Source organism: Lissotriton helveticus, chromosome 9 (assembly GCF_964261635.1).
Source record: "Lissotriton helveticus chromosome 9, aLisHel1.1, whole genome shotgun sequence".
Lineage (NCBI taxonomy): Eukaryota > Metazoa > Chordata > Amphibia > Caudata > Salamandridae > Lissotriton > Lissotriton helveticus.
This window is the reverse complement of record NC_136070.1, coordinates 1,068,263,162-1,068,288,069: the sequence shown is the minus strand read 5'-3', so window position 1 is coordinate 1,068,288,069 and position 24,908 is coordinate 1,068,263,162. Positions and strand designations below refer to the sequence as shown.

General features: G+C 42.5%; 1 protein-coding gene across 2 annotated transcripts in view; it reads right to left on the bottom strand.

Annotated features, from left to right (window-relative positions):
• CFAP92 (cilia and flagella associated protein 92 (putative)) overlaps positions 1–24,908 on the bottom strand; it is a 385,549-nt gene that overhangs the window by 141,950 nt on the left and 218,691 nt on the right. For both annotated transcript variants that reach the window (XM_078661436.1, XM_078661435.1), the window contains exons 7-9: positions 10,870–11,051; positions 10,530–10,661; positions 2,285–2,469 (exon numbers count right to left, since the gene is read on the bottom strand). In XM_078661436.1, coding sequence (XP_078517562.1) covers positions 2,285–2,469; positions 10,530–10,661; positions 10,870–11,051 — 499 coding nt within the window. The remainder of the gene's footprint in view (positions 1–2,284; positions 2,470–10,529; positions 10,662–10,869; positions 11,052–24,908) is intronic.

Sequence of the window (24,908 nt, the reverse complement as noted above, 5' to 3'; positions counted from 1 at the left end):
CGCAACGCCACTCACACACGCAATGCCACTCACACACGCAACGCCACTCACACACGCAACGCCACTCACCCACGCAATGCAACTCACCCACGCAACCCCACTCACCCACGCAACCCCACTCAGCCACGCAACCCCACTCACCCACGCAATGCCACTCACACACGCAACGCCACTCTCACACGCAACGCCACTCACACACGCAACGCCACTCACACACGCAACGCCTCTTACACACGCAACGCAACTCACACGCAACGCCACTCACACATGCAATGCCACTCACACACGCAACGCCACTCACACACGCAACGCCACTCATACACGCAACGCCACTCACACACGCAACGCCACTCATCATATTGTGCTGCAAAACTAAATACTTATAAGGTCCCACAAGCGAGACCTATTGGCAATGCCAATGCTTGTTAATAAAATCATGATTTGCATGCAGTAGAAAAGAAATTTGACAGCCATGAATGGGCACCCTGAGAGTTTCCTGACAGCAGAGAAGAACAGACGGGAACTAGGCATATGGAGAAATAACCGGGAACACAACCGGACAAAAAACGGGCAATCTGCATACAATTTTAATTTTAATGGCAATCTCGATATTCAGGCTACCACTTTGTGAGCATCAATAAGGCACAATTTCGGGGTGAAAGGGTTGGCTGCCCACTTTGCAATCAATTAGAGTTTGGCACCATGTGACAAACCCATGTTGTGCATTGCGGAAGACTGTGCACAGCAGGGATTTGTGGGTTGTTAGTTGCTGGACCTGACCTATTTCGTTCTATGAAATAACAAAGGTACAACTAACTATAATGGAGCCCAAATACAAGCATCTTTTATGACACCAATACTCCCCAAGGCTCGAGGCCCGGTTCCGCTCCAGCCCCAAAGGCTGCAAAATGTTCTTCACAACAATGATGAGAAGGTGGATAATTGACTCTCCACTCCTTACTCTGATACAGTACTTTATTTGGACCTATAAACTGTAAGTGGGTTGGATTTCTCTTCAGAAACAGAGCTTGAATTCCCCATCTGCTCCAACAACGGAAAAAAGCTCATATCTTTGTAGGCCTGGTTCACAAAGTTAATCCTACTCTTTTGTGTATGTTTATTCTTATTGTTGGTGTTCACAAACTACAAGTTAATAGCACGTTTACAACTGCAGAGACTCTGCTGTTGGGGCGGAGAACAATACAAATAAAAAGATAGCCCTGTTTTATAAATAGAAAATGAGTGGGCAATGCATGGATTTCTAATGTGATTGAGGGAGAGCAATGCCTCATGCCCTTTAACCCTTTCCTTGCTGCCGTCGGCCAACGGCCGGCGAAAGCACTACCTTGGCAGTGCTGCGCACGTACGTTGGGCGAGGCGGCCCCGCCCACATAATAGAACGCCCCGCACTGCGTCAAAATTATTGCCGCGGTAAACGGGTTAAGGCTCATGCCCTGAATTTCAGCTCTGCTGAGGAAGCATACATACTTGTTGTGACCACCAGACATTCACCGTTTTACCTTAAGGTGCACATGAAATATTTATGCAGGAGCAGGGCACACCCACCTCCTGGATTTTTGGAGAAAAGTGCTCACCAGCATTTCAATTCTGGCTCTCTAAAATGGTCAAGTGCGTTTTTGTGTATATGGAATTTGATTTTTTTTGTGTGGTTTTGCATGCACGTAAACAGTGCATGTATGCGCTGAACATATCTGCGCAGATCTTGGGGACTTTGAAAAAGTCTGCAATGCTCATTAGTCTGAAACCTTTGCAAACATAGGTTTGCACAAAATTAATAAGCCTGTGGTAATGAGGGCTTAAAGAGTTATATTTACAATGACAGTTTTAGTATTTATTCTAATAATATCATTGGTTCCACCAGTTCTACCACACAGTTGTTCAATATCTTTGGCCGGAGAATGCACTCAAGAGAAATAAAAAAATAATAATGCCAACAGAGGTAGTGCTCATTCAGCATGACACCCTGATTCTTTGTTTTCCCATTATCCACTACTTCTGCAAACTTTTCCATTATGTGGGAAAATTACAATTTCATGTAGATAGCCCATTTTTTGTCCATTTGTGATGATTAATCAAGGTGGAACAATTGAAATCTATCATGTATGTATCTTACTGAAGAGGGTCCTAGCACAGGAGTGCTAGATTTGAAATAAAATCTACTTCCGTCCACACGTCTCCTTATCACAGCCATAGACTCATCCTTAATACATGCATTGAAGCCTGCTTAATGGTATCATGGAAAGAGGTAGTTGACAGGGCTTACCTTTAGCACTTCAATGGGAACTGGAGTGTTTGGGAGGCAAGTGGCAGAGTTGATTCTTATAACCAGAGGATTAAGTTCCCGCTTTTGTTCGTTAGACAAAAGTGGTGTATCTACAGCCATGGTCAAGTAGCCATATAGAATGTTCTGGAATGGTTCTTTTAAGTAACTGGTCACTGATTCATCTCCTGTGTAGAGATACAAATGAAGCTGTTATGGTAGCTTAATCACCATCATCAGCATCCACTTATTTTTACAAAATGAAACTAATCAACAAAATGATATAAAGCAGGAAAAACATAAATAAGGATTCACAATATATAATGATGATGGAAGAGTTTGAACAAAGCATTCATTTGGATCTTCTGTCATAAATTATGCAAGATATGATAAGGCCTGACTGCACAGCATCAAGTAATGAACCTTGGGATAACCATCCACGATGGATCTAAGGACATTATGCAGTATCTGCTAATTCATAGCTGGACTTCTAATACTTTTCGGTCATCGACATACAAATTTAGAATCCATTATGAGTTTTCCTGGTGACCACCGCATCCTATGAACGGGTATAGAGTAAATCTGAACCTGTGATGACTCTCCACCTGTCAATGAGCTCTCCAAATTAACAGTCTTGGTGATTTTAATGCATTCTTAGTATAAGTACACTACCTGGTACATGCCACCGGTGTCTTCTGTATAATCTCAGAAATTTTACAATGCATGTCTGCAAAAGATCACAACGAGCCCTGGCCATCTGTGTGCTAATTGACATGATAAATGTTAAGTTTTTCAGAAATAATCTAGTTAAAGTCTCAATTGGAATATTTTTTCAAGTTGACAATGTTCAATATTCTTCATGTTCATTTGAATCACCATTATGCTGTTCTGTATAGTTTATCATCTCCTAATCTAACCGGTTATTAAAGTGAATCAATCTAATACATTTCGGACAACTACAAGCCTCTTCTTCAAGTATGTGAGCACAATAACCCTTTATGTTATTATCCAAAGCTGAAATAAACTAATAAATGGTACACAATGAAAAATATTGCCTTCTGAATCAATAACTAAATGGCACTACAAACAACCTTAAATATAAGTGCACTTAATAATATGAGTACTTGCTGCTAATGGTACTCTACTGTGGTTTCAGGTCTACAGAGAGCAGCCTCTTTATGTTTATTTAGTACATAATGCCTTCATGAAAACTCCTGTTTCATACAGTTCTTCTATGTTTATTGCAAATCTAGACAATGCTCATTGGGCCTCCATGAGTTTAAACATCTCAATGTAAATGGTTGCAATAGATCTAGGTTTTCACACATAAACCCTCTCTACGTAGTAGAGTATATTTTCATCTCCAGTGAAATTTTAATGTATTGCTTCAATGATCTGAAATTGAGAATTGTCTTATGGTGGCCATTGCTTCAGTGAAACAATAGCCACCCATTTCATGTTCATGATGCTGGAGTAATATGACCAGTGATGTGGTCCATGCCTCAGGTGAGTTGATCTCATTAGAGCCACCCAAAGCCTTAAATCAGATCCAGCATTTTTCATTGAACCGTTGACCCCTATAAAAGAACTGAGGCTGCGCTTTCCTTACTTCAGTATTTATTTAGTGCAGCTGTATACCACAAACCATGTTGTGGTTTTGCATCCTGCAAAGGGAATGCATGAGGACTGCGTTGATTGACTGTGGCTGAGCTGACCATGTTCAAGCAAACAGAACTGAAGAATTGGTCTGGGTTTTCTTTTTATTGGACCTTTGTAAAACAGAAATTGCACTAATAAAGTACTTTTCTTATTACAGTGATTCACGAGTGCAATTATCTGTCCTGACCTGTATTGTGGTTAAATTCTCCACAAGCTAATTGTGTGGAGGAATTTAGTGACTGACATTGGCTGAACAGCCTTAATCAGCAACAGGACCAGCGAATCGAGTTTTGCATTTTACATCCATTCCTTAATCTGATCTCTGCAAAACATGTAGTATATTAATTCATTATATACCCACTTAAAAATACTAAAAGAGTTTCAAAGAATGTGTATGTTAAACTAAGGAAGTTAGTAAAATGGTCAGCAGACAGGAAATCTGCAGACCATTATAAGAAAAGAGGGTGCCTCTCAGAACAAAAGTGCAAAAACTGTTTGTAACATGCACTGGGCCACATCAAGGTGTTCTGTCGCTTTTGCACCCCGCAACGTGGCCCTGAGTTACTTGATAAATCCAGTGTTATCAAATTCAGCAGAAATCACTGCATTGCGCTACTGTGACCCAGCGAGGCGTTCCGTCAATGGTGCGTGGGCATTCCCACGCAAAACCCATGGATTTTGACGCATTCCCAGATTCTGCAGCACCCATAGAACACATAGAAAGAGGAAAATGGCTTAGGGGATTGTTCCTGCATGTCAAAGAGAATAATTCATAAAATCTTTCTATCTAGGGGTTACTGCACTGCCAGTCACAGGTGCAGTCCCACAGATGTCTGTACAAAGATATGTCAAGAGAGAGTAGAACATAAAATAACTCCATATTATAAAAAACATGCATTTCATAATGTGAAGCTTTTTGATGTTCTACTCTTGGACATAGTTATTCAAAAATAAGGATTTACATATACACTAATATTAGTAAATTAACACACTTCGAAATAGCCTTCCTTTCTATCCAAGCAATTTTTGGCGGGTAAGCTTCACCTTCTGAAACTCAAAATATATGTTACTTTTCAGATGTGTGTAATTTTGTTGCACTTTGGTTGCTATTCTGTCAGCTTTTGCCAATTTCCATACAAACTACTACTACTACAAGGTGACATGCCAGCAGTCACACCAGCTTGTTCTTTTTAAAGATTTTACGGTGTCATGTGAGTGAACTGGTGATTGCACATAATCGATGTGTTATGTTTATTTTTTATTTTCTTTTGGTTGTGGTTTCTGTCATCCCAACATTGTGCACTGGTTGCCTTTTGTTTTTCTTTTTGGCAAGTATTGTTTTCCTTCTATTTTGGATGATTTTGTGATGGTGACACTTGTCTCACACAACTTTTCCTGCTGGATATTAATACTTTTTTTGTGGTAATTTATATGTACGCATTTATATTATACAATTTCTTGTACCTTTACAGTCCTGAGGAAGTCTTCTTAGACAAAACCCGTGTTGGCTGTATATTCTGCTTAGACATCATATTAGAAACGACCAACTGTAGCCTATTGTGTCTTCCATGGTCTGAACTATCCTTGCTCTAAATTGTGTAATTTGGCATATTTTTGCCATGACTATGGGCATGTATTCTTTTTATTTTTATTTTTTTAACATTTTATTGAGGTTATGCACATCGAGCAGATATGAACATTGTTAATGACTATTACATTTTGTTGATGATATGACACACAAAGTAGCACCACTGTATATAGCATTTCGTAGTAATAGTACAATTGCACCCTTCCCACCGTCGTACAGTAGGGCATGTATTCTTGATCAGCACATGGATGTGTGATTTTTGTTTAGTTTTATGTATGTAACATTATCAATGTTCTCCAATTTGTTTGTGTACCAATATATTTGAATGCATTCTGACATATGTTGTGCAATCAAACAACTTTTAGGCCGATTTGTTTGAGTGGTATTCTCCAGTCAAGTATAAAACATAACATTGGTAACTACTGTCGTAATTTCCATTTCTCTCACTTTTGTTGCAGCAGGAATGTTGTCTGTGAAGGCACTCACCACAAATATCGTTCAGAAACCTTCATACACTGGGGGCATGTTTGTGTGGGTTGGTTTCTGCCACTACTGCAATTTGTACTAGCAGTGGCGGCCGCCACTAACAAAGGGTGGTGAGGCGGTTGCGGGGGAGCACAGGAGGGGGGGCGTGGAGGGGAGCGAGCACGGATGGGGAGTGGCGACGTCCAGTTATTAATATTTAAAAAAAGTACCTGATGCCGTCGGCCGCCTCCTGCGTCGCTCCTGCTGGGCTCTTCTTCCTGGGTGCCAGCAGCCCCTGGGACAGACTCCCAGCCAATCCCTTTGCTGCAGAGCAGTGCAGGGATTGGCCTGAGCAGGCAGGAAGTCCTCAGACCAGGGAGTCTCAATGCAGCCAGGATGGAGAAACCTAAATGCGCATGTGTGTTTTGGTCGGTCTGAAAAGGCAGGCCAATCACACATGAGCACTTAGGGAGTGCACACGCAGTCCTCCACCACCCTCCGATGCCCCGCCCCTCCATGCACAAGCTCGCAAATGAAAAAAAAATGATGATAGAGAATCGTTTTATTTTTCGTTGGCTGGCTAGGCAGTGGGGCAATGCACTTCTGCAATTGCAGAGGAGCCGCCACTGTGAAATAGTCCATTTGAGATGCATAATATACTTTTTTGAATATTGAGATTTATGTTTTTGCAATCTCAAAGCTTGTGATTTTGTGGATACCAAACTTTTGACAGCAAAAACTTTTGATATATCCGCCCAATACCTAGGTGTCTGACTCCAGCCAACTCACTGATAAATGTTTAACCCTCAGATAATGAATTGATAATTCCTCTCAACTTTGTATTGATGACTGCTACCAAGATTTGATTAATGCAATCATGCTGTAGTTAAATTTGTGTCAATATTATTATTTGCAATCGTAAGCATCACCTGGTTTACTTTGAATGAGCATTATACTTAGGCAGTTTCTCCTTTCTAGCAATCATGGGCAGGCTCTATCATAGTGCTGATCTTTCCTGTTCCAGTTGAGTGTGGCGCATGCACACGTGTGCATCTGTAGGGTACTGGCTTCTTTTTTGGAGGAATATCTGAGTGATTTATCTGGAGCGTGCTGGTATCTGGACGCCAGGTCGTACTAGAGGAGCAGTGCAGAGATTACCAGTGGCCTCTGCAGAGAACTGCAGAATACTTGCTGGTTGGCATCTAACATCACTGGCATGGACTCATCCCTCGGAAGTGGGTATATGTGAGAGGTTGCAGATCAGTGGTAGGTGGTGGGTGCAGACTGTGTGACCCTGGGAAGTCAGTGCAAGGTCTCCCCTGTGTGGGCTTGCGAGAGGGGAGCAAGGTGTGGGTTAACCCTAGGTGACTAATTTTGTGTGCAGTGAGTGGTATTTGAGCAATGGGAAAGGACAAAGTTTCCAAGGCCCTGCAGGTCAACACTATTACCCAATACACAATGTCACAGTGATGCGCTCAGCGCATCAACCATCAGCCTGGCTCTAGGCCACAGGAGGTGTCAGAGACAACTGTGGTAGTAGACAGGGGGTCTTTCGGTGACCTCCACATGATCAGTGGCCTATTGATTGGTTTACAGCTGCTGATTGGGGTGGAGTGTGGGAGAGAACGTGGTGGCCATTCTGGGGAGAATGGTCTGGTATCCTAAATGGAAGGGGGGAAGTCTGCTGATGAGCTCAGACGACAATGGACACTAGGAGTCTCTTTGGCTCAAAACTCTGTGCAGACATATTGCACTCAATATATTGGTTGGTGAACTGCTTAAGTAGGGCACTTAATATGGGGTTCACTAGGGCTACTGTGGTAGGCTTCTCCATGGTGCCCTGACCGTTTGGGTTTAGAGGCCTTCTGGGTATGGTATCTACCCACGTATCACAAAGGTTTAGTATTGCAACATGTTAGTTATACCTTGGGGGACAGTTCTGAACATAGGTTCTGGACAAGACTATCTTTACGATGTTGTCAAGTTTTTTTCTGGTGTGGGGTGGGAGGGGTTTAGGTGGAGTTTGCCGTTGTATGGTATGAGTTGGTGTGTCACACAGACTTCCCACCTCTCCAACGAGGAGCCTAATGAGATGCCGAATGGGTGCCTCCACCCTGGGGAATGGTTTGTGGGAGTCCTTGACAAAAATGAGAACGTTCAGAGATCATGATGGATGTGGAATATAACTTAATCAAGTGGAATATCAAGAGATTTGGTGGCTATGCAAAGCAGGGTCCTGTCTAACCTCAGGTGCCACGAGGTATGCTTTGCTTACTCACAGGAGACCCACCTGACTGAGTCCAAAGAGATACAGCTGAAAATAAGTGTTATATTCTTCAAACTACTCAGCTAATTTTATGGTTTGTCCATATGGGTGGCTTCCGGGGTGCCTTTCCATCTCACATACTCTGGAGCAGATCTGGAGGGACAGTGCATCCTCCTTTAGGAAGGGCTATTTGAATTCTTAACGTCTACACACATAATATTGATGCTAGGGCGTTCTTCAATATACAGGATGTGCTGGCTGGGGGCATAGAGGTCCCGGTGGAGTGGGCAGAAGACTTTAATTGCATACTATGTGGAGAGTTAGACAGGGGTCCTCTAGACCATCACACTAAACCCAATATGGTCAATACGGGGAGCAATAATGTGTGGATGAACTACACCCAGCAGGCAAGAAATACACATGCTAATCACTGGCACACAATACTTTTAGTCGAGCGAACTGAGTATTAGGGCCTAGGGTGGTTCCCACTCTGATTCTATGTTTTTGTCAGATTATTCCCTGATGCTGGTGGAGTTTGAAGTGGGGAGGAAGAGTGGTGAGCCTTTCTCCTGGAGATTATCCCCAGGGATATTGTTGGATCCAGAATGCAACGAGGATGTACGCGAAAATGTGTCCATCTATGTGGAGACCAGTTCAGGTTCCACTGTCTCCATAGGGAATGAGTGGGAAGCTCTGAGGGTGGTGGTGAGGGTTATGTGCCTGGGCTAGGCATATGGGGTCATGAGGGAATTGCAAAGAGGTCTGTTGCTGCAGGAAGAAAAGTTGGAGGCTATACTGAGAAGGGAACCTGAACAGCTGGGAATGGGGATGGAGTTAGTACAAGTTTGAAGGGCCTTAGGAGTGGATACATTGATTCTGAGGGAATGCAGCCAGTGATTGCATAGGGAGGGTGCTAACAGCCAGATTCATGAAGGAAAAATCGGCTCGCAAAGGGCCAGATTCTGCGCCTATTGGCAGGAGGTGGCAACTCAACTGTGAGGAGCGACAGGTATTGTCTTGGCTCTCTCCCCTCAACTGTGCCTCCTGGGCATAACAGCAAAACCAAAAAATAGGAAAATGCAAAATAAATTTCTTCACTTGCCAATGGTCTTAGGGAAAAGGAATGTAGCCATAGGCTGGTTGGGGAAGGGAGGCCCGGCGGCAACTCTCTGAGTTAGAAATACAACCGAATGGGTGCTTGCAGAGGAGGGAAACATCCTTTACAACGCGGTGTTTACACCGCGCGACCTTTACGACGCAGCTATTACAACCCAAGTCATTACTACGACTTGCGCTGGATGGCGCTCTTGCTTAAGGAATAGTTTGATTTTCTATTCCAACACCTTCCCTACTGTTACGTGGGCTGGAGTTGGAATAGAAAATTAAATTAATCCACAATCCAGCGCCCTCCAGCGCAAGTTGTTGTAACGACTTGCGTTGTGAAAACCGCGTTGTAAAGTACCACGATCAAAATGATCGCATTGTACTGACGTACATCCGCAGAGGAGACACATATTAGGATGTCCACGAGGGATGGCAAGGTAACCAAGGATTTAGCTGCTCGGGAGGACACATTGAGAGCATTTGAGTGGGCAGGTCTTGGGAGGAACTGGCATGCACGCAGTCACGGGTCTCGCAGGTTAGTTTTTGAGGGTACTCGTACTGGATAGGGATAGTCAGCTGCTGTGAGATGAAAGGAAGTACATGGGGGCACTTGTTACATCCACGGACAATTGGAAGAATTAGCACTCTACTAGACTGCTGGGGAGAGATTGCAGGAGCAATGTGTTAGGTGGGGAGGGAACGTATCTGGATTTGATATTTATGGAATGCCTAGCACCAAGTATGGGAAGTGGGGGATCACTGTCATGTATTTGTTTGTTTACATGCAGAACTGAAAAATAATAAAGAAATTTTTTTTTTTATTCTCCTAGGGTATTGCGCTTGAGATATCATCAACAATGGAACACAGATTTAATTATTACAGGAAAACAAAACAAACTGTGGGTAAAAGTGGAACATAGTTCTACAGAGGACTAGATGAGAGTGAGAAAGGGAGCTTCGCAATGAAGAATGGAGTTCATTGCTATGAAAGAATGTTTTTGTGACCACTCTTGAGCATCAAATAAGTGGGAATTCTGAATGAAAGATAATGCAAAACAGTATGCCCTTATTAAGCTGATGTACTAAACGATTACATTGTTCATTTTTTGGTACTTATGATTCTTTCAATTACTATTTAACAGATCCATGTTAAAGAATATCAGTACCTGCAAGCAGATGGATAAGTTCCAGTTGCATCGTGAAGTGGTATTTAGGCTCAGGTACACGTGCACTCTTTTTATTCTTTTTATCGACTTTTGAAGGACTTTTACTCTTGACAGCTGAGCTTTTTCCTCTTCCTAGAACAAAAGATAATTTTCTTAATAGAATCCTGCCATTTTCTGCTACTTTAACCTAATGATCATACAAATATGATAAAATAATGCACTAAAAATGGCTCATCAGCAACACAAGGTCCTTGCGTAATCAGGCAAGATTGTCGATTTACGTGAGGAAAAGCCTGTATTTATTTGTAAACCATTAACAATCATAGTTTCAAAAACGTACCACGTGGTGTCAGAGAAGGCACTTTTTGATTTTCAGCTTTTGTCATAATTGGCTTTTGCTTTTTTGCAGATCCTTTCAGATGTGTTTTATGAGTTGTTTTTTTCGAATCGCAGGCATCATAAAACATTGTGGCTCTTGAAGGAGAAGGCAAACTTGGTAATTTACCAATGTGATCTGCAGATCTATTAAAAAAATATAAAGATGATGTATGTCTACAAAGATATTGCATTTAAACCACTATTTGTAGTGACAACAATTGATACGTTACTACATCTAAACTAAGCAAAGAACGTGCAAAGTAGGATGTAGCAAACCAGAAATTTTAAATCAAGAAAGTTTCATGTCCAAAATGTTTGTGACTTTGTAAGTGTATGATTTACTTTTGTGTCACCCTACACGACCACGGCATCATCATAATCTAAATAATTATATAACGAGAGAGTACTTAAAAAAAAAATTTGAGTGAGTTTAAACAAAAAGAAAGGACATAGGTGACAGAACAGACATGCACAGTTACATCAAATCCACCTTATTACAATTTTGGTAGGAAACCTCCTAAACAATATTACTAGAAGGGTCTCCCTCCCCAATGTGTTGATTCATGATAGTCCATGAAACTCACACCAAATGCACCCAAAATGGTTGTGAATTTCTTCAGACATCTTCTTCTTTGATGCATCATAGTATCAGCCTCCGTGCACCAATCCACACTGTGTTTCCTTGAATCCTGGCTGTTGTGCCTGTCCCCACTCGGCAGCCTCCAGTTCGATATTTGCACAACTTTGCACTCTTGGGAAGGATCAGACCTGTGCCCGCGTTGTGGAACACCAGACACTGACTTTTTAAACATGGTGTGGAAATGTACAGAGGTTATATACCCTTCTGGAGGGAGGTACTATAGAATCTAAAACAGGCCACTAGTTGGGAATTAGAGGGTGCGCTTCCGGAGATACTACTGGGTCTCCTCCCCTCGCCGCAAAGAAGAAACTCAGCTGCAGATTCCTAACATAGGGGATGGTACTGGCCAAAAGACGGATAGCCATCAAGTGGATGAATGCATGCCCACCCAGATACAGAAAATGGCTGCGAGACATGTCTGAATGGGCAGTGGCTGAAGTGGTTCGAATGAAAAATGTCCAGCAAGATGAACGGATAGAGAATGACCTTCTGGCACGGAGGCTGATGCCTCTACATTTGTTATTATTATTATTATTAATTGTGTTTTGTTAAGCGCAAACAACCCGGAGGCCTTGTAGCGCTGAGTATAGTCTGACTAGTGTGAGCTGAAAAGACCAAGATTAGATAAAAAGAAGAGTTTTCAGTTCCTTCCAAAATTTCAGAAGGTTAGATTCGCTGCGAAGGGTAGTAGGCAAGGAGTTCCACGCCTTGGCGGCGTTCCAGGAGAAAGAGCGCCCGCCCCATCTGGTACGTTTGATTTTGTTCATGGTGGCCAGGAATGCTGTGCTAGATCGCAGTGATCTGTGGGGGAGGTAAGGGGTCGCTAAAGAACAAATCATTGCTGGTGCGGTCTTCCACATGGCCTTGTGCATAATGCACATAGATTTGAACAATACTCTGGCCTTGATGGGAAGCCAGTGAAGTTTCTTCAGAGCCGCTGTGCCTGATTCTCGCCGGTTAAGGCCCAACAAAAGGCGGGCTGCCGCATTTTGAGTAACCTGGAGCTTCCTTGTTGTAGAGGCAGGAGCCCCGAGGTATAAGGAATTCCCGTAGTCCAGGCGGGACAAGATAATGGCTTGAACCATTATTCTACGGGCTTGAGAAGGAAGAAGTGGCAGCACTTTCCTAAGCATGCGCATAAGGCCAAAGCAAGTGGCGGACAAAATGGTTGCTTGCTGTGTGAAGTTTAAATTTGCGTCCAGCCAAATGCCCAAGCTCTTTACTTGGGTTTTAGGTTGGGGCGGGATGCCCATGCATGGGGGCCAGTCCGGCAGAGGGCTAGAAGTGATTGAATTGCCCAAAATCATGAGCTCCGTTTTCTCGCCGTTGAGCTTCAAGTGCGAGGTGGTCATCCACTGGGTGACCGCTACCAAGCAATTACTGAGATTAGGGGGGGAGGTATTGGACTGATTCATAGATACGACCAATTGTGTATCGTCGGCATAGGTCACTATGTCTAGACCGAACGAATGCACTATGTCAGCAAGAGGTTGCATATAAATATTAAAAAGGGTAGGGCTCAAGGCAGAGCCCTGGGGCACGCCTTGGTCAAGGGGCCAGATTTTTGAGAGGGTGGTGTCCTCTACTACCTCAAAGGAACGATTCTCCAGAAAGGACTGAAGCCAGTGCATGGCCTTCCCTGAGATTCCTATTTGGCGAAGGCGGTGGAAAAGGATGCTGGTGTTGACAGTGTCGAAAGCGGCACTGAGGTCGAGCAACATAATTGCTGTGGTGCCGCCTTGGTCCATCTGTTTCCTAGCCAACTCAGTCACCGTCAGAAGGGCAGCCTCAGTTCCTAACATAGGACGGAAACCTGCTTGGGAGTCGTGAAGCAGATGATTGTTTTCCAGAAATTGTGTAATGGAGGCATTGATATGCTTTTCTAATAATTTGCTAACCCAAGGAAGTAATGAAATTGGTCGATAGTTGGCCATGTTATCTGGGTCCAAGGTGGGTTTTTACAATAGCGCTCTAACTTGGGCACATTTCCACGCAGAGGGGACTAAGCCTGTGGTGATGGAGGTGTTTAAGATATTGAGGATGACAGGTCTAATAGTATCTGTAATCTTTGCTAGGTGGCAAGGGGGGGCGGGATCAGTGGGTGACCCAGATTTGACTTTCCGCATGAGGAGATCAAGAGAATCCTCTTTTAGCAGAGGGAACTCATCCAATTTGTGGGGCGTAGTGTGCGGTGAGATGGTTCCTTCATCATAGGCCAAATTGGGTGAGTCAAATGCAGAAGAAATATTCTGTATTTTCTTACAAAAGTATTCAGCCTGTTTATCACAACGAGTCTGAGCTTTGCTGGGGTCAAGGGGAATAGGAGGAGTGTCGATAAGGAATTTTGCTATTTTAAAAATTTCTCTAGGAGAGTTGAAAGCAGTAGTGATTTTTTCTTCAAAGTAAGAAGATTTTGTACATCTAATCTCTGCTTTATATTTTTTGATTGCTTCATGATGGTTAGTTTTATCTAAATTGCTGCGGGATTCCCTCCAAGTTCTTTCAAGCTTCCTGCAAACTCTTTTCAATTCTTTAAGTTTGGGGGTGAACCAGGGTGAGTCCCTAGATTTGGTCTTCTCTTTAAGGGCTTTCTGGGGTGCGATAGAGTCCAGGGCCGTACGCAACCAATTGGTATAATTATCATAAAGAGACGTAGGGTCAGCCTCAGCTTGGGAAGGGGCGGGGGACAGAGACTTGATCCACCGGTCAATGGAAAGTTTTGTCCATTCTCTCCCTTGTAGGATGGTACGAGGGAGTGCCAGGGCCGAGGTGACTGGCAGCCACTGTATGGGAATCAGTCCATGTGAGAGGCAGAGGAGTCCCTACCTCGAGTCTATGGTCGTTGCTGAATACCCCGTCTAGGAGGTGACCTTTTTCATGTGTGGGTTCAAAGCCCTTCTGTGTGATCTGGAGAGCCGACAGATTGTCCAGCAGAGATTTGGCCACTGGGTTGTTTGGGTCATGCAGATGATGGTGCATCAGAGGTGGGATTTGGGAATTTATGGAAAAAAAGGGAAATGTACATGTCGTATATATTGACCATGGGGTTTATAGTGGGATATATCATCTCATACCCAGGTCCTTGACCATTATGCTGCGAACAATGTTCAATATATAGTGGGCCGCTGAATTGTCACATATCTATATGTAGTTAATCAACAAATCTTGAATGAAACCATGCCTGAACTGCACATGGGGTAGGGGGAAGAAACAGGGAACAAGTTTGTATCTAGTGTTAATAATTAATTAGTAAACCTAATGTACAAGCTGTGTTGAAAGTGATTCCTGACAATACTGTATAATCAATAAAAGATATTAAAATAAATAATTAAATCTTTGCACTCTTGGGTATGGTGGCGTTTGCCCTTTACCTAACAGTATTATTTTGGCATCCATTTTGCTCTCTATATTAGATATTCTCTCAAGAGGTTCTTTATTTTTTTTTCACAAAGTACGTTTATCTGCAGCCAGTTCCATCTCATATGTAGACGGTCAACTTTGTCCTCACTCCCAAGGCACTGGTCGAACCTAGTGCACCCATAGTCTTTCAGTTGTGTTCATATAGTTGTGTATATTCTATGCAGCGGTTTGTGCTGGATCAGGCAAAAACCCGCCTACGTCATTACCTTTCTGTGCCCACTTCGCTGTCTCCTACTATGTATCATCTAGACTCCGAAGGTATCTCACCCATCAATCTCTTATCCATCCCATACAATCGGGGTCATTATGAGAAGCACAGAGAAATTCATACAACATCAATGGTTCTCACTTTGTGATGGGGCCATTGATCGCAAAACAATACACTGAGTAGCCTGGAAATCTTGTTGTATGTGATGCTAACATACACTGAACTGCATATTTAAAACACTTCCTGAATCATGGCATTATTCAGCCATTCTGCATGTCAATAAAGTCTCAGAAACAATATAGACCAAGATACCAGAAGTGTGTCCTACTAGTCAACTCAACCAGATTCAAAACACAAGGTTCCTCTGCTGCTGCCACTGATGATTCCCTGTTAAACCACAGAGATGACAGCACTTCCTACAATGTATGATCTTCTCACTACTGGTTAGGCCCTCTATTACAGCCTGTCTGGAGATCACAGCAGATTCAGTGGCCAAAGGACCTGTCTGAAGAAAACCAAGGTGAAATTACAAATGGGAACAAATATTTTCTGTTCATATTTCCCACCATTCTGGAAGACTATGAAACTATGAACGGAAATGGGCCTGGAATCCAATGTTCTTGCCTAATCTGTGCAACTACGCTGACCTAACTAGCCACAATTTAAACTAGGCCGCATAACCTCGATTTCAATTGTGGCGAGTTGGGTCAGCATAGGTGCACAATTTGGTCAAGAACATTGTTTCGGAGGTCCCTGCCGGCGGGGTCTAGAGAAGTAAGTACATTAGAGTTTATGTTCTCATTTCTAGTAGAGACTACATGCTAATCGATTCATACAGGGTTCTTGTGGATTGTTGATAGTATGCATGGTTTCACTATGCTGATTCATCGTGGATGGGATACACCAGCTTATCTTCCGGGTGAAGGCACTGAGAAGACCTGGAAATTGTCCTCTTTGTTGAGTTACAGCTTTACCTATGTTTGTACTGCAGGTTGATTATATCAGGTTTCACTTCAGGAAGTGGGTTGGCATGAAGGTGTTACTAACTGGAAGGTTGGTGTTTGTAAATATTTTTGGAAACATTGGTGATGGTTTTGTGTATTGGGACACATGTAGGAGTCTGATTGATACAGGTCACTAAACAGGTGGTCTCCCAGATCTCTATTACATTCAGATTCATATGCATGTTTATTTTGATTATATCATTTTGGTTTTACAAGAATTTCTCCTGAGGAAGGGCTCAGAGGCCCAAAATGCATTGGGGTTAAATGAGAGTGGCGTTTGAGGATAATGTGAAAAGAAGGATCCCCTGTTCCGTGGTGTCTCAATACTTTTTTTTAATTATTATTTTTATCTGCATTTCAAGAATAACAACATGCAGCATGTATCCACAAGTTATATGCATGTTGCAGACAGCATAAAAATAGAAACCAGTAAAATGCAAATGTCTCAGCAAGATACTCCATGTATATGCAAACATTACCGTAAAGGAAAACAGCTCAACTCCTCCCAACCCTCCCACCTCCCCCACCCCATCTACCAGGTAATACAAGTATTTCCAAGTCCTCTCATCTAGACAACTCCAGTAAAGCATGTGCCACATGATGAATAGTGTATACCGTGAGTAGCATTATAGCAACAATACAACATAGCATTCAGGGCCAACAACGCAGAATATCCCCAAACAGTGATAGATCCAAGGCAACGTTCACAGATGGTGTCTCAATACTTCAAACCCACTTGAACTAAGCTCATTTTGAAAAGGAAATGTTGGCAGTGGTCATGGAGTGCAAGTGTGGAGAACCTAGTACACAACAGTGCCTGACAACAAGACTATATTTCTCATGAATCTTGATCTCTCACGCTAAGTGGAATGGTGGTGCCTACTTTGAGAAGTATTTTGGACATTATATATTTATTTTTTTCATATATATTTATTTTACTATGATTTAGAATTCCGAAGAATTCCACCTAAAATACATGATTAAAACACAATTCCATACACCAAAAAATTCAAATAAAATTACAAATTAGCATTTCATTTAAAAAACATGAGCATTAGGTGGTAAAATTACCATATATGAATTATTACCAATTTTTACAAATTGTTTAGGCTAGTTCTATGCTAAAAACATTCAATTAAAAGAGAACAGTTTTTCTGTTCAATAAGCTATACTCAATTCAATTCAATTCAAATGATCTTTATTCGGATTTTGAATACATCCATAAAAGTACATACAGAATGAATACAATTAAAACAAGTTAAGACATATGTTTAAAAAAATTGTTATAAAATACAGATTTTAAGCAGCATATATGTCATAAAGTGCGAAGTACCAATATAAAGTGCAAAGTACGTAATAGGGAAAACATTAATCACTGGGGTACTTAATCACAAAGTTCTAAAAACAATCATTTATAGCAAAACACATATGCAATTAAGTCTATGTTCAATTTCCAGTGAATTAATAAAATGCATAGAATAAAATGCAAAAAATGCGCCAGATTACATAAAACTATTGTCCATTATCCATGTTCCATACTTGCCCTCGATCTCACACAAGCTTTTATAAAACAGCTTAAAGTATGTATAACATCATCAAAATGTAACATTTGAAAAAAAATTTATGCCAGATTATGATCTCTGATGTTATATTTGCGAAGAATCGGAATTAAATATTTGCAAGTATACAGTTTGTAATAGCCACAGAAAAAGAGATAATGCAACAGACTTTGTTTTCCACCATGAGGACATGGGCAATCCCGCTCTTCGAGTCCAATGTTATAGCCAAGGGGGAAGCTAAGCAAATTAACTATGCTTCCATCCCGAAACCTAAACAGGAGACTCCGGTTCCACTTTCCCAAAGGTAGTGATAAGTATCTGTAAAAATTAACCAGGCTATCACCGCCTGGGTCTATAATGCTCAGATATCTGATAACAGCAGGTTTGATAGATTCTGAACTCATGCGTTCCTCTTTATAGAGGACAAGCAATGCCTGTTTAATGTTATTCTTGTGGGCAGGTACAATAGAACTAGGGGAGCTAAATAAAGAACCATGCCCCACACTTTCCAGACTATTCTTAACTGCAGTTAACCAGGGAATATACTGTGATCTATCACTTAACAAGCAGTCGGATATTATACTGCGCGTTAGGGATGCTGCTGGATTTAACCATATTTTAATCCAAAAAAGAGCAGGCCTAGACCTAATAAAATCAGCAATATAAGGCAGCCCCAGTTCATTATGACAAATAAATGTAGGGGCGCTGGGGACTCCCCCCAACACCCTTCTACAGAATCTGTTTTCCTCCAACTGGAGAGCCTTACTGTTACAGTAACCCCACACTTCTGCACCGTAAGTCCCCGTTGGCTGGCATTGAGTGCGGTAAATGTTAAGCAGGGGTGTAACGACATCAGCCAATTTGGGTTGTCGGAGAGACAAAATTGAATTAATTGACTTACTAATTTTATTCCTAGCATGCGCAGCATGTGGCTGCCATGAGCCTGAATTGGAGAACAACAGCCCTAAATAAGGGAAACTATTTGTACATTGTAGAATATTATTACCAGATTTAATTGAAGTAATATTGTACTTTTTTGGACCGCAATTCATGATGAAAGATTTTTTTAAATTGGTATTTAAACCAAGATCTGACATAAAGGCTACAAACCCAGAGATCAAAATGCGTAAGGCATTCGGGGTACGCCCCATTAGTACTGCGTCGTCCGCATAAAGTAAGGTAGTAATGGGGGAGCCATTTATAATTGGGACATCCTTACAAATCCTACATAAAGTGCTACTCAATCCATTAATGTATAAAATAAAAAGCAGTGGGGCGAGTACGCAGCCCTGTCTAACTCCTCTGCTAATAAAAACATCATTGGACAGATCACCATCATTATTAATTCGTACTCTGGCTTTTAAGTCCCGATGCAGGTCAGAAAGAAAATACACCAGTGAGTCATCCAAACCATAATCGAGCAAAAGTGACCACAACCTAGAACGATTAACAAAATCAAACGCGGAACTCAAATCCATAAAACCTAAATAAAGAGGGGATTTTTTAACAATGATATATTTGGCCATAATTAAGTTTAAATTTAGGCATTGTTCGACAGTGCCTACTTGGCTTCTAAAGCCCAATTGACTACAATGGAGAACATTATTTTCCTCTGCCCAGTTCCTTATCCGTTTAAAAATCACCCTTCCCAGAACCTTTAGCGTATTGTCAATCAGTGAGATCGGGCGGTAACAGGCGGGATCCGACCTGTCGCCTTTTTTAAATATCGGAACGATGACACTGTTCGCCCAGGATTCGGGGATTGATCTATCACACAAATTATTAAATAAGTTACATAACAGGGGGGCCCAGAAATTAATTTCTGATTTAATTTGGTCAATAGAAAGACCGTCAGGGCCAGGGGCTTTATTGCTAGCGCTATCTATTATAGCATCCTCGACCTCCATTAATGTGAAGGTCAGAGGTTCGGTATTATTGGGTAGAGAGACAATATCCGAAGGAGTTACAGATGTAGCGTAAATTTGGGAAAAATGTTCTACCCACGCCTCACCCGTTATGTTACAATTTATTGGGTTAATGTTGGAGCCAAAAGATCTTAAGGACTTGACCTCTCTCCAGAAACCTGTGGTATCCTTTAATTTGGCAGTGCGCGTGAGAGATTCCCAATAATTGATCACTAAAGCCTCAGATCTAATGTATAGGGCAGTTTTGTATTTTGATCTTAGTTCTCTCACAGTTACCATGTCCCTAGGGTTAGTTTTCAAAGCAGCCCTCAGGTCCCTATTGGCCTTAGAGCATGACAGATCAAACCAACGGGGACCATGTGCTGTGTTCTGCCTAAATGGTTTGGAGGATTCTTTTTTAATGGCCCCACATAGATTGCCAAAGGCATCAACCACATTTCTACCAGAACTCGTATGTGACAGACATATCTCTACAATCTCAGGGTGTTTTTTGATTACTCTTGCGAGAATATCTTTATTGTCCACCCCTTTCCAAATTAATCTTAATCTGTCAGTGGACAATACCAAATTATGTGGACCAGACTCTAGCTTCCCTGCAACCTTCAAATTTTGTGGGATATGTAGATATATTCTAAGCGGATAATGGTCGCTATAAGTGGAACAGATAACTTCTGCTTTTAAAGTTATATCACTTAATTTGGGGCAAGTAAAAATGTAGTCTATCGTGGAAGCACAACCATGACCTATGAAGGTAGGTGTTGTTGGGCTATTTTCAATAGAACCTGCTATTTCTATTGAGTTTACTAGGTCGCGGGATGCTAAGAAGTTTTTCAGCTCTTCCCCGTTTTTACAGGGCGGCCTCCCACGATACATATGGGCATTGAAGTCCCCTCCGATACAAATGCCAACAAAGGGCCCATACTTATGACCTTCCATAATATCATCGATAAATGCAAACAACAAAATAAAATTAACATTGGGACGAGTAAATAAATCGTTATTATAAAAATTAATAATACACAATTTCACTCTGTTAGTGTACGTCATAGCCATAAAACAATTGCCCGGTGTGGGGATCAGTTTAGTTTGCACCCCGGATTTTATTTTGGACCAAATGGATAGGCCCCCACTAGGCCGACCCATATGAGAAGGTGAAGCCTTTAAGTTATAACAGCGAAATCCCTCCTTTATTGGGTCCGTTAAACACCAAGTTTCTTGTAACATCAGTATATCACAGTTGCAATCAACCCAATTTAACCATTCCCCAATTTTCAGCTTGGATTTAAAGCCAGCTATGTTCCAGCTGACAAGAGATAATTCAGGGACCATGGACGATTGTTCCTGAGTCTGAGGTTTTTTACTTGGAACAGTTCGTGACATAGCTTGCGTCAAGACTTGGGGAGCAGCCTGGGGTTCTAAGTGAGGTGTCGAAGGTAATACAGCAAGATTAGTCAAAGAGGGTCAATCTTGCATATCCAGGTCCGACAAGGGTGCATATCTGTTAAACATCTTAAATTGAAATGGAGCAGTTTGGAATTGCATGGGCGGTTGCTGACAAAACATAGGCGGTGCTTGAAACTGTCTTGGATAAAATTGAGGTTGCATGGAGGGGGGCCGGGGTTGTATTATCATTTGTCTGTAAAAGTGACTCAAAGGTAGCATAGTAACAACAGTAGAAATGGCAGAACAGTTACTATGCCTATTAAGGAGGTTTCTCACAGTCCCTGGGTTTTGAAAATTAAGGACTATGCAGTCGCCTTCCTTGTCTTTGGTCAAGGGCCCGACCCACGACACCCTGCGTACCGATAGAATCTCTCTGGATATGTCATATCCTACGCCCTTATGCTTGGTCAGCCAGTCTATGCATTTGTTACGCAATTGCACCCATGATTCCCCCTGATCTTCCCTCAATGGCGGTATACCTGCAAGGACCAGAACAAAAGGGCATGCATCCGGAGGCAGATGTAAAGCCGGCCCTTGGTGTTTAAACGGTTTGCTTAGTCCTTGTCGGCCTTTACCCTCATTATTATTAGCAACCGCAGGTATAGATGCTATTGTAGTTTGAATTGGACCATTATTATTGTTACTGATAGTAGAAGTAATATTTTTTCTTGGAGCAGGTGTGGGGGTAGGTTTAGTTGATACAGTGGGTAGATTAGACTTACTCCATTGTGACCCTCCATTAATTGGTTGGGGTTGAGTAGTAGGTAGGACAATAGGTGGAATTGAAGTCCCAGGATCACTCATAGCCCCACCCAAAATGGTGGTAATTTCCTGCTTTTTCAGTGACAGTGTGTTATTTACAGATTCCAATTCTTTTAGGAGACGGTCGGCTCTAATTTGATCCAAGATGACAGACCCCTTCCTTTTTGTTTCTCCGTTTTTGACCAGGTTGTCCAATCTGTCAAGTCTTTTAAAAACATTATTAAACTGGCCGATCATTTGTTTTTCTAACCGATTAAAAACAGTGTCCACTATAGTTTCAATGAGATTCACATTTTGTCTTGAGAGGTTACAATTATCCCCCATTAGTGTGGTTTGGGTCCATACAGTGTTAAAATTCCCACTTGAGTGAACGATGGAAGCTGCAGCAAATCCATCCATATCTGATAAATCTTTATCCTCCGTGATAACAACAGTTGAAGCCCCCGTAGTTTTTTGTTTGTTCCACAAACTTTGTGGGGTGGGCTGATTCTTATAAATTAAAGGTTGTTTCCTTTTATTTGCACCTTGCTTAACAGTACCTCTTTTACGTTTCCCCCCTCCCTGTTTGTTGCTATGTTCCGGGCTATCCAGGGTGATAACATCAACCTGGGAAGCGATGGTGGTAGTAGGTATGACATCAGACATTGAAATAGCAGGAGGTGTTGATGTCAATACCGTGTTTGAGATAGCCACAACTGGAGTTAAAGAGGGAGAGTCTGAAGCAATATAAGTGACAGTATTTTCGTCATCCGAGACGATAGGCACATTTACAGAGGGATAGGATGGCTTAACCACAGTAACTGCAGGGGTTACATGTGTATTCCCATTTGTGCTGTTTGTGGCACTCGATTTAGTGTTAATGGTGGAAGGACCCATGGAGAACCTCCTCTCGGTCTCCACTATCTCATTAAAGGCTGAGTCGATCAAAGTCTCAAAGGATGTGATAAGGGAGGCGGGGGTATCGACACCCTGGGTTACAACGTCAATATTCATGCCGATAGCCGCACAAGCACCCGATGTGGTAAACGGATAAGGAGCTCACCTTTGGAATGCGATGTTAGGGAGGTGGCCCGTCCCGGCCCCTGCTGGCCCCGGACGGCCACAGACGGTCCCGCCCTTGTCCCGGGCTTCACCCGGGCGCTTCCCGCGCGCGACTCGCGAGGCGAGTGGGGGCGTCTCCCTTTCAGCGCCTCCTGGCGCGCTGGCCGCATCACGGGCGCGTCGCCCCTGGTGCTGCTGGGGGATGAAGTCCGCTATACTGCCGTTGCCCTCACGGCTTTGCTCTGCTCTGCGGTGGCTCTGGGGGCTCCGCTGCAACTACCGGTAAGCCTCTGCACTGTGGCGCTGTAACCACGAGGCTCCCGGCGGCGTCTCCCTTTCAGCGCCTCCTGGCGCGCTGGCCGCGTCACGGGCGTGTCGCCCCTGGTGCTGCTGGGGGATGAAGTCCGCTATACTGCCGTTGCCCTCACGGCTTTGCTCTGCTCTGCGGTGGCTCTGGGGGCTCCGCTGCAACTACCGGTAAGCCTCTGCACTGTGGCGCTGTAACCACGAGGCTCCCGGCGGCGTCTCCCTTTCAGCGCCTCCTGGCGCGCTGGCCGCGTCACGGGCGCGTCGCCCCTGGTGCTGCTGGGGGATGAAGTCCGCTATACTGCCGTTGCCCTCACGGCTTTGCTCTGCTCTGCGGTGGCTCTGGGGGCTCCGCTGCAACTACCGGTAAGCCTCTGCACTGTGGCGCTGTAACCCTACGGTGGTCAACTTCATTTCAATGCAGATGGATGGTCTTTCAACATATACAGGCTTCTTTCAATTGCAGCACACTATGGTTTATCGGGAAAACCTGATTAAGTGAGGTACACAGAAGAATTAATAAACGGTTGTAATCCAAAAATAAATATCAAACAACTCACAACATTTAAAAAGATACACATGTTTGGTTGTAAGCATAAATAACCTAAGCTTAAAAAGCTTTGTGCATCTTCTTTTTAGAAAAATTGTCCCAATTAATACTAGCAACAAAAAAAAAATGTATAAAGTGCTCAATAAAGTGCAAATGCTCTAAGCATCCTCAACGGAACACTCTTTACCAATGAATAACTAGCAGCAACAGTATCTCATAAGGTGCCCATAGGAACTTAAAAAGACGAATAACACGTCCGAAAAAAAGTGTAAATGCTCTCTGCAACTTTTTGGAGATTATTTCCCAACCTCCCCTAGCAGCAGAGTAAATGGACTAACAGACAAGTACTATAAACACTCAAATCACCGTAACATTTTACGATCTTAATAAATATTTAAAAATTCTTTGAAAAAGCAAAAATTTTTAAAACACATCAGTTCGGATGGAGGGGACAGAAGGCAGTTACGGGCCTGTTCTGCTGTGGAAATATTATACCTTAGAAAACCAATCCTTAAATATCTACGTCGTATTGAAAGGAGTGCTGGGCACACAAACAAAACATGATTCAGATCTTGTATACCACAATTGCATAGCTGACAATATCTTTCATTTTTGGGAATACCCTCCCAGGAACCTGTTACAATTCTTAGAGGTAATAAATTCAATCTCAATAACAGAATCACCCTACGTACTCCGTGTTTCAGGTTCCATAGGACATAAGGTTGGGGATTTTTAACAATTGTGCTCTCAACAATACAATCCGTACTTCTATTCAATGAGCACAATTTCAAATTTCTTTCACGAGAAACCACATATATCGTTTCCTTAATTATCTTCTTTAAGGCTGTTTTACATAAAACCGCTGCCCCGTCCATATCTAAACCAAACATGCTTAATGCTTTTTTTTAAATAATTTCTAAAAATAGCACTTTTTCCCAACATGTTCACAAATATTTCCCTGTGCAATGCTGCCCTTAATAAATTGTCGGAACCGTTTATCAGAGCGTTACACCACCTTAAACAGGCAGCCATTGATAACACATATGTAGAAAGAAGACCAAATTCGAGTCTGAGCGCTGCGATCGGCGCTGCATGGTTCAGATTACATATTTGGCACCAGATCTTTCCTTCCACTTTCTCAAA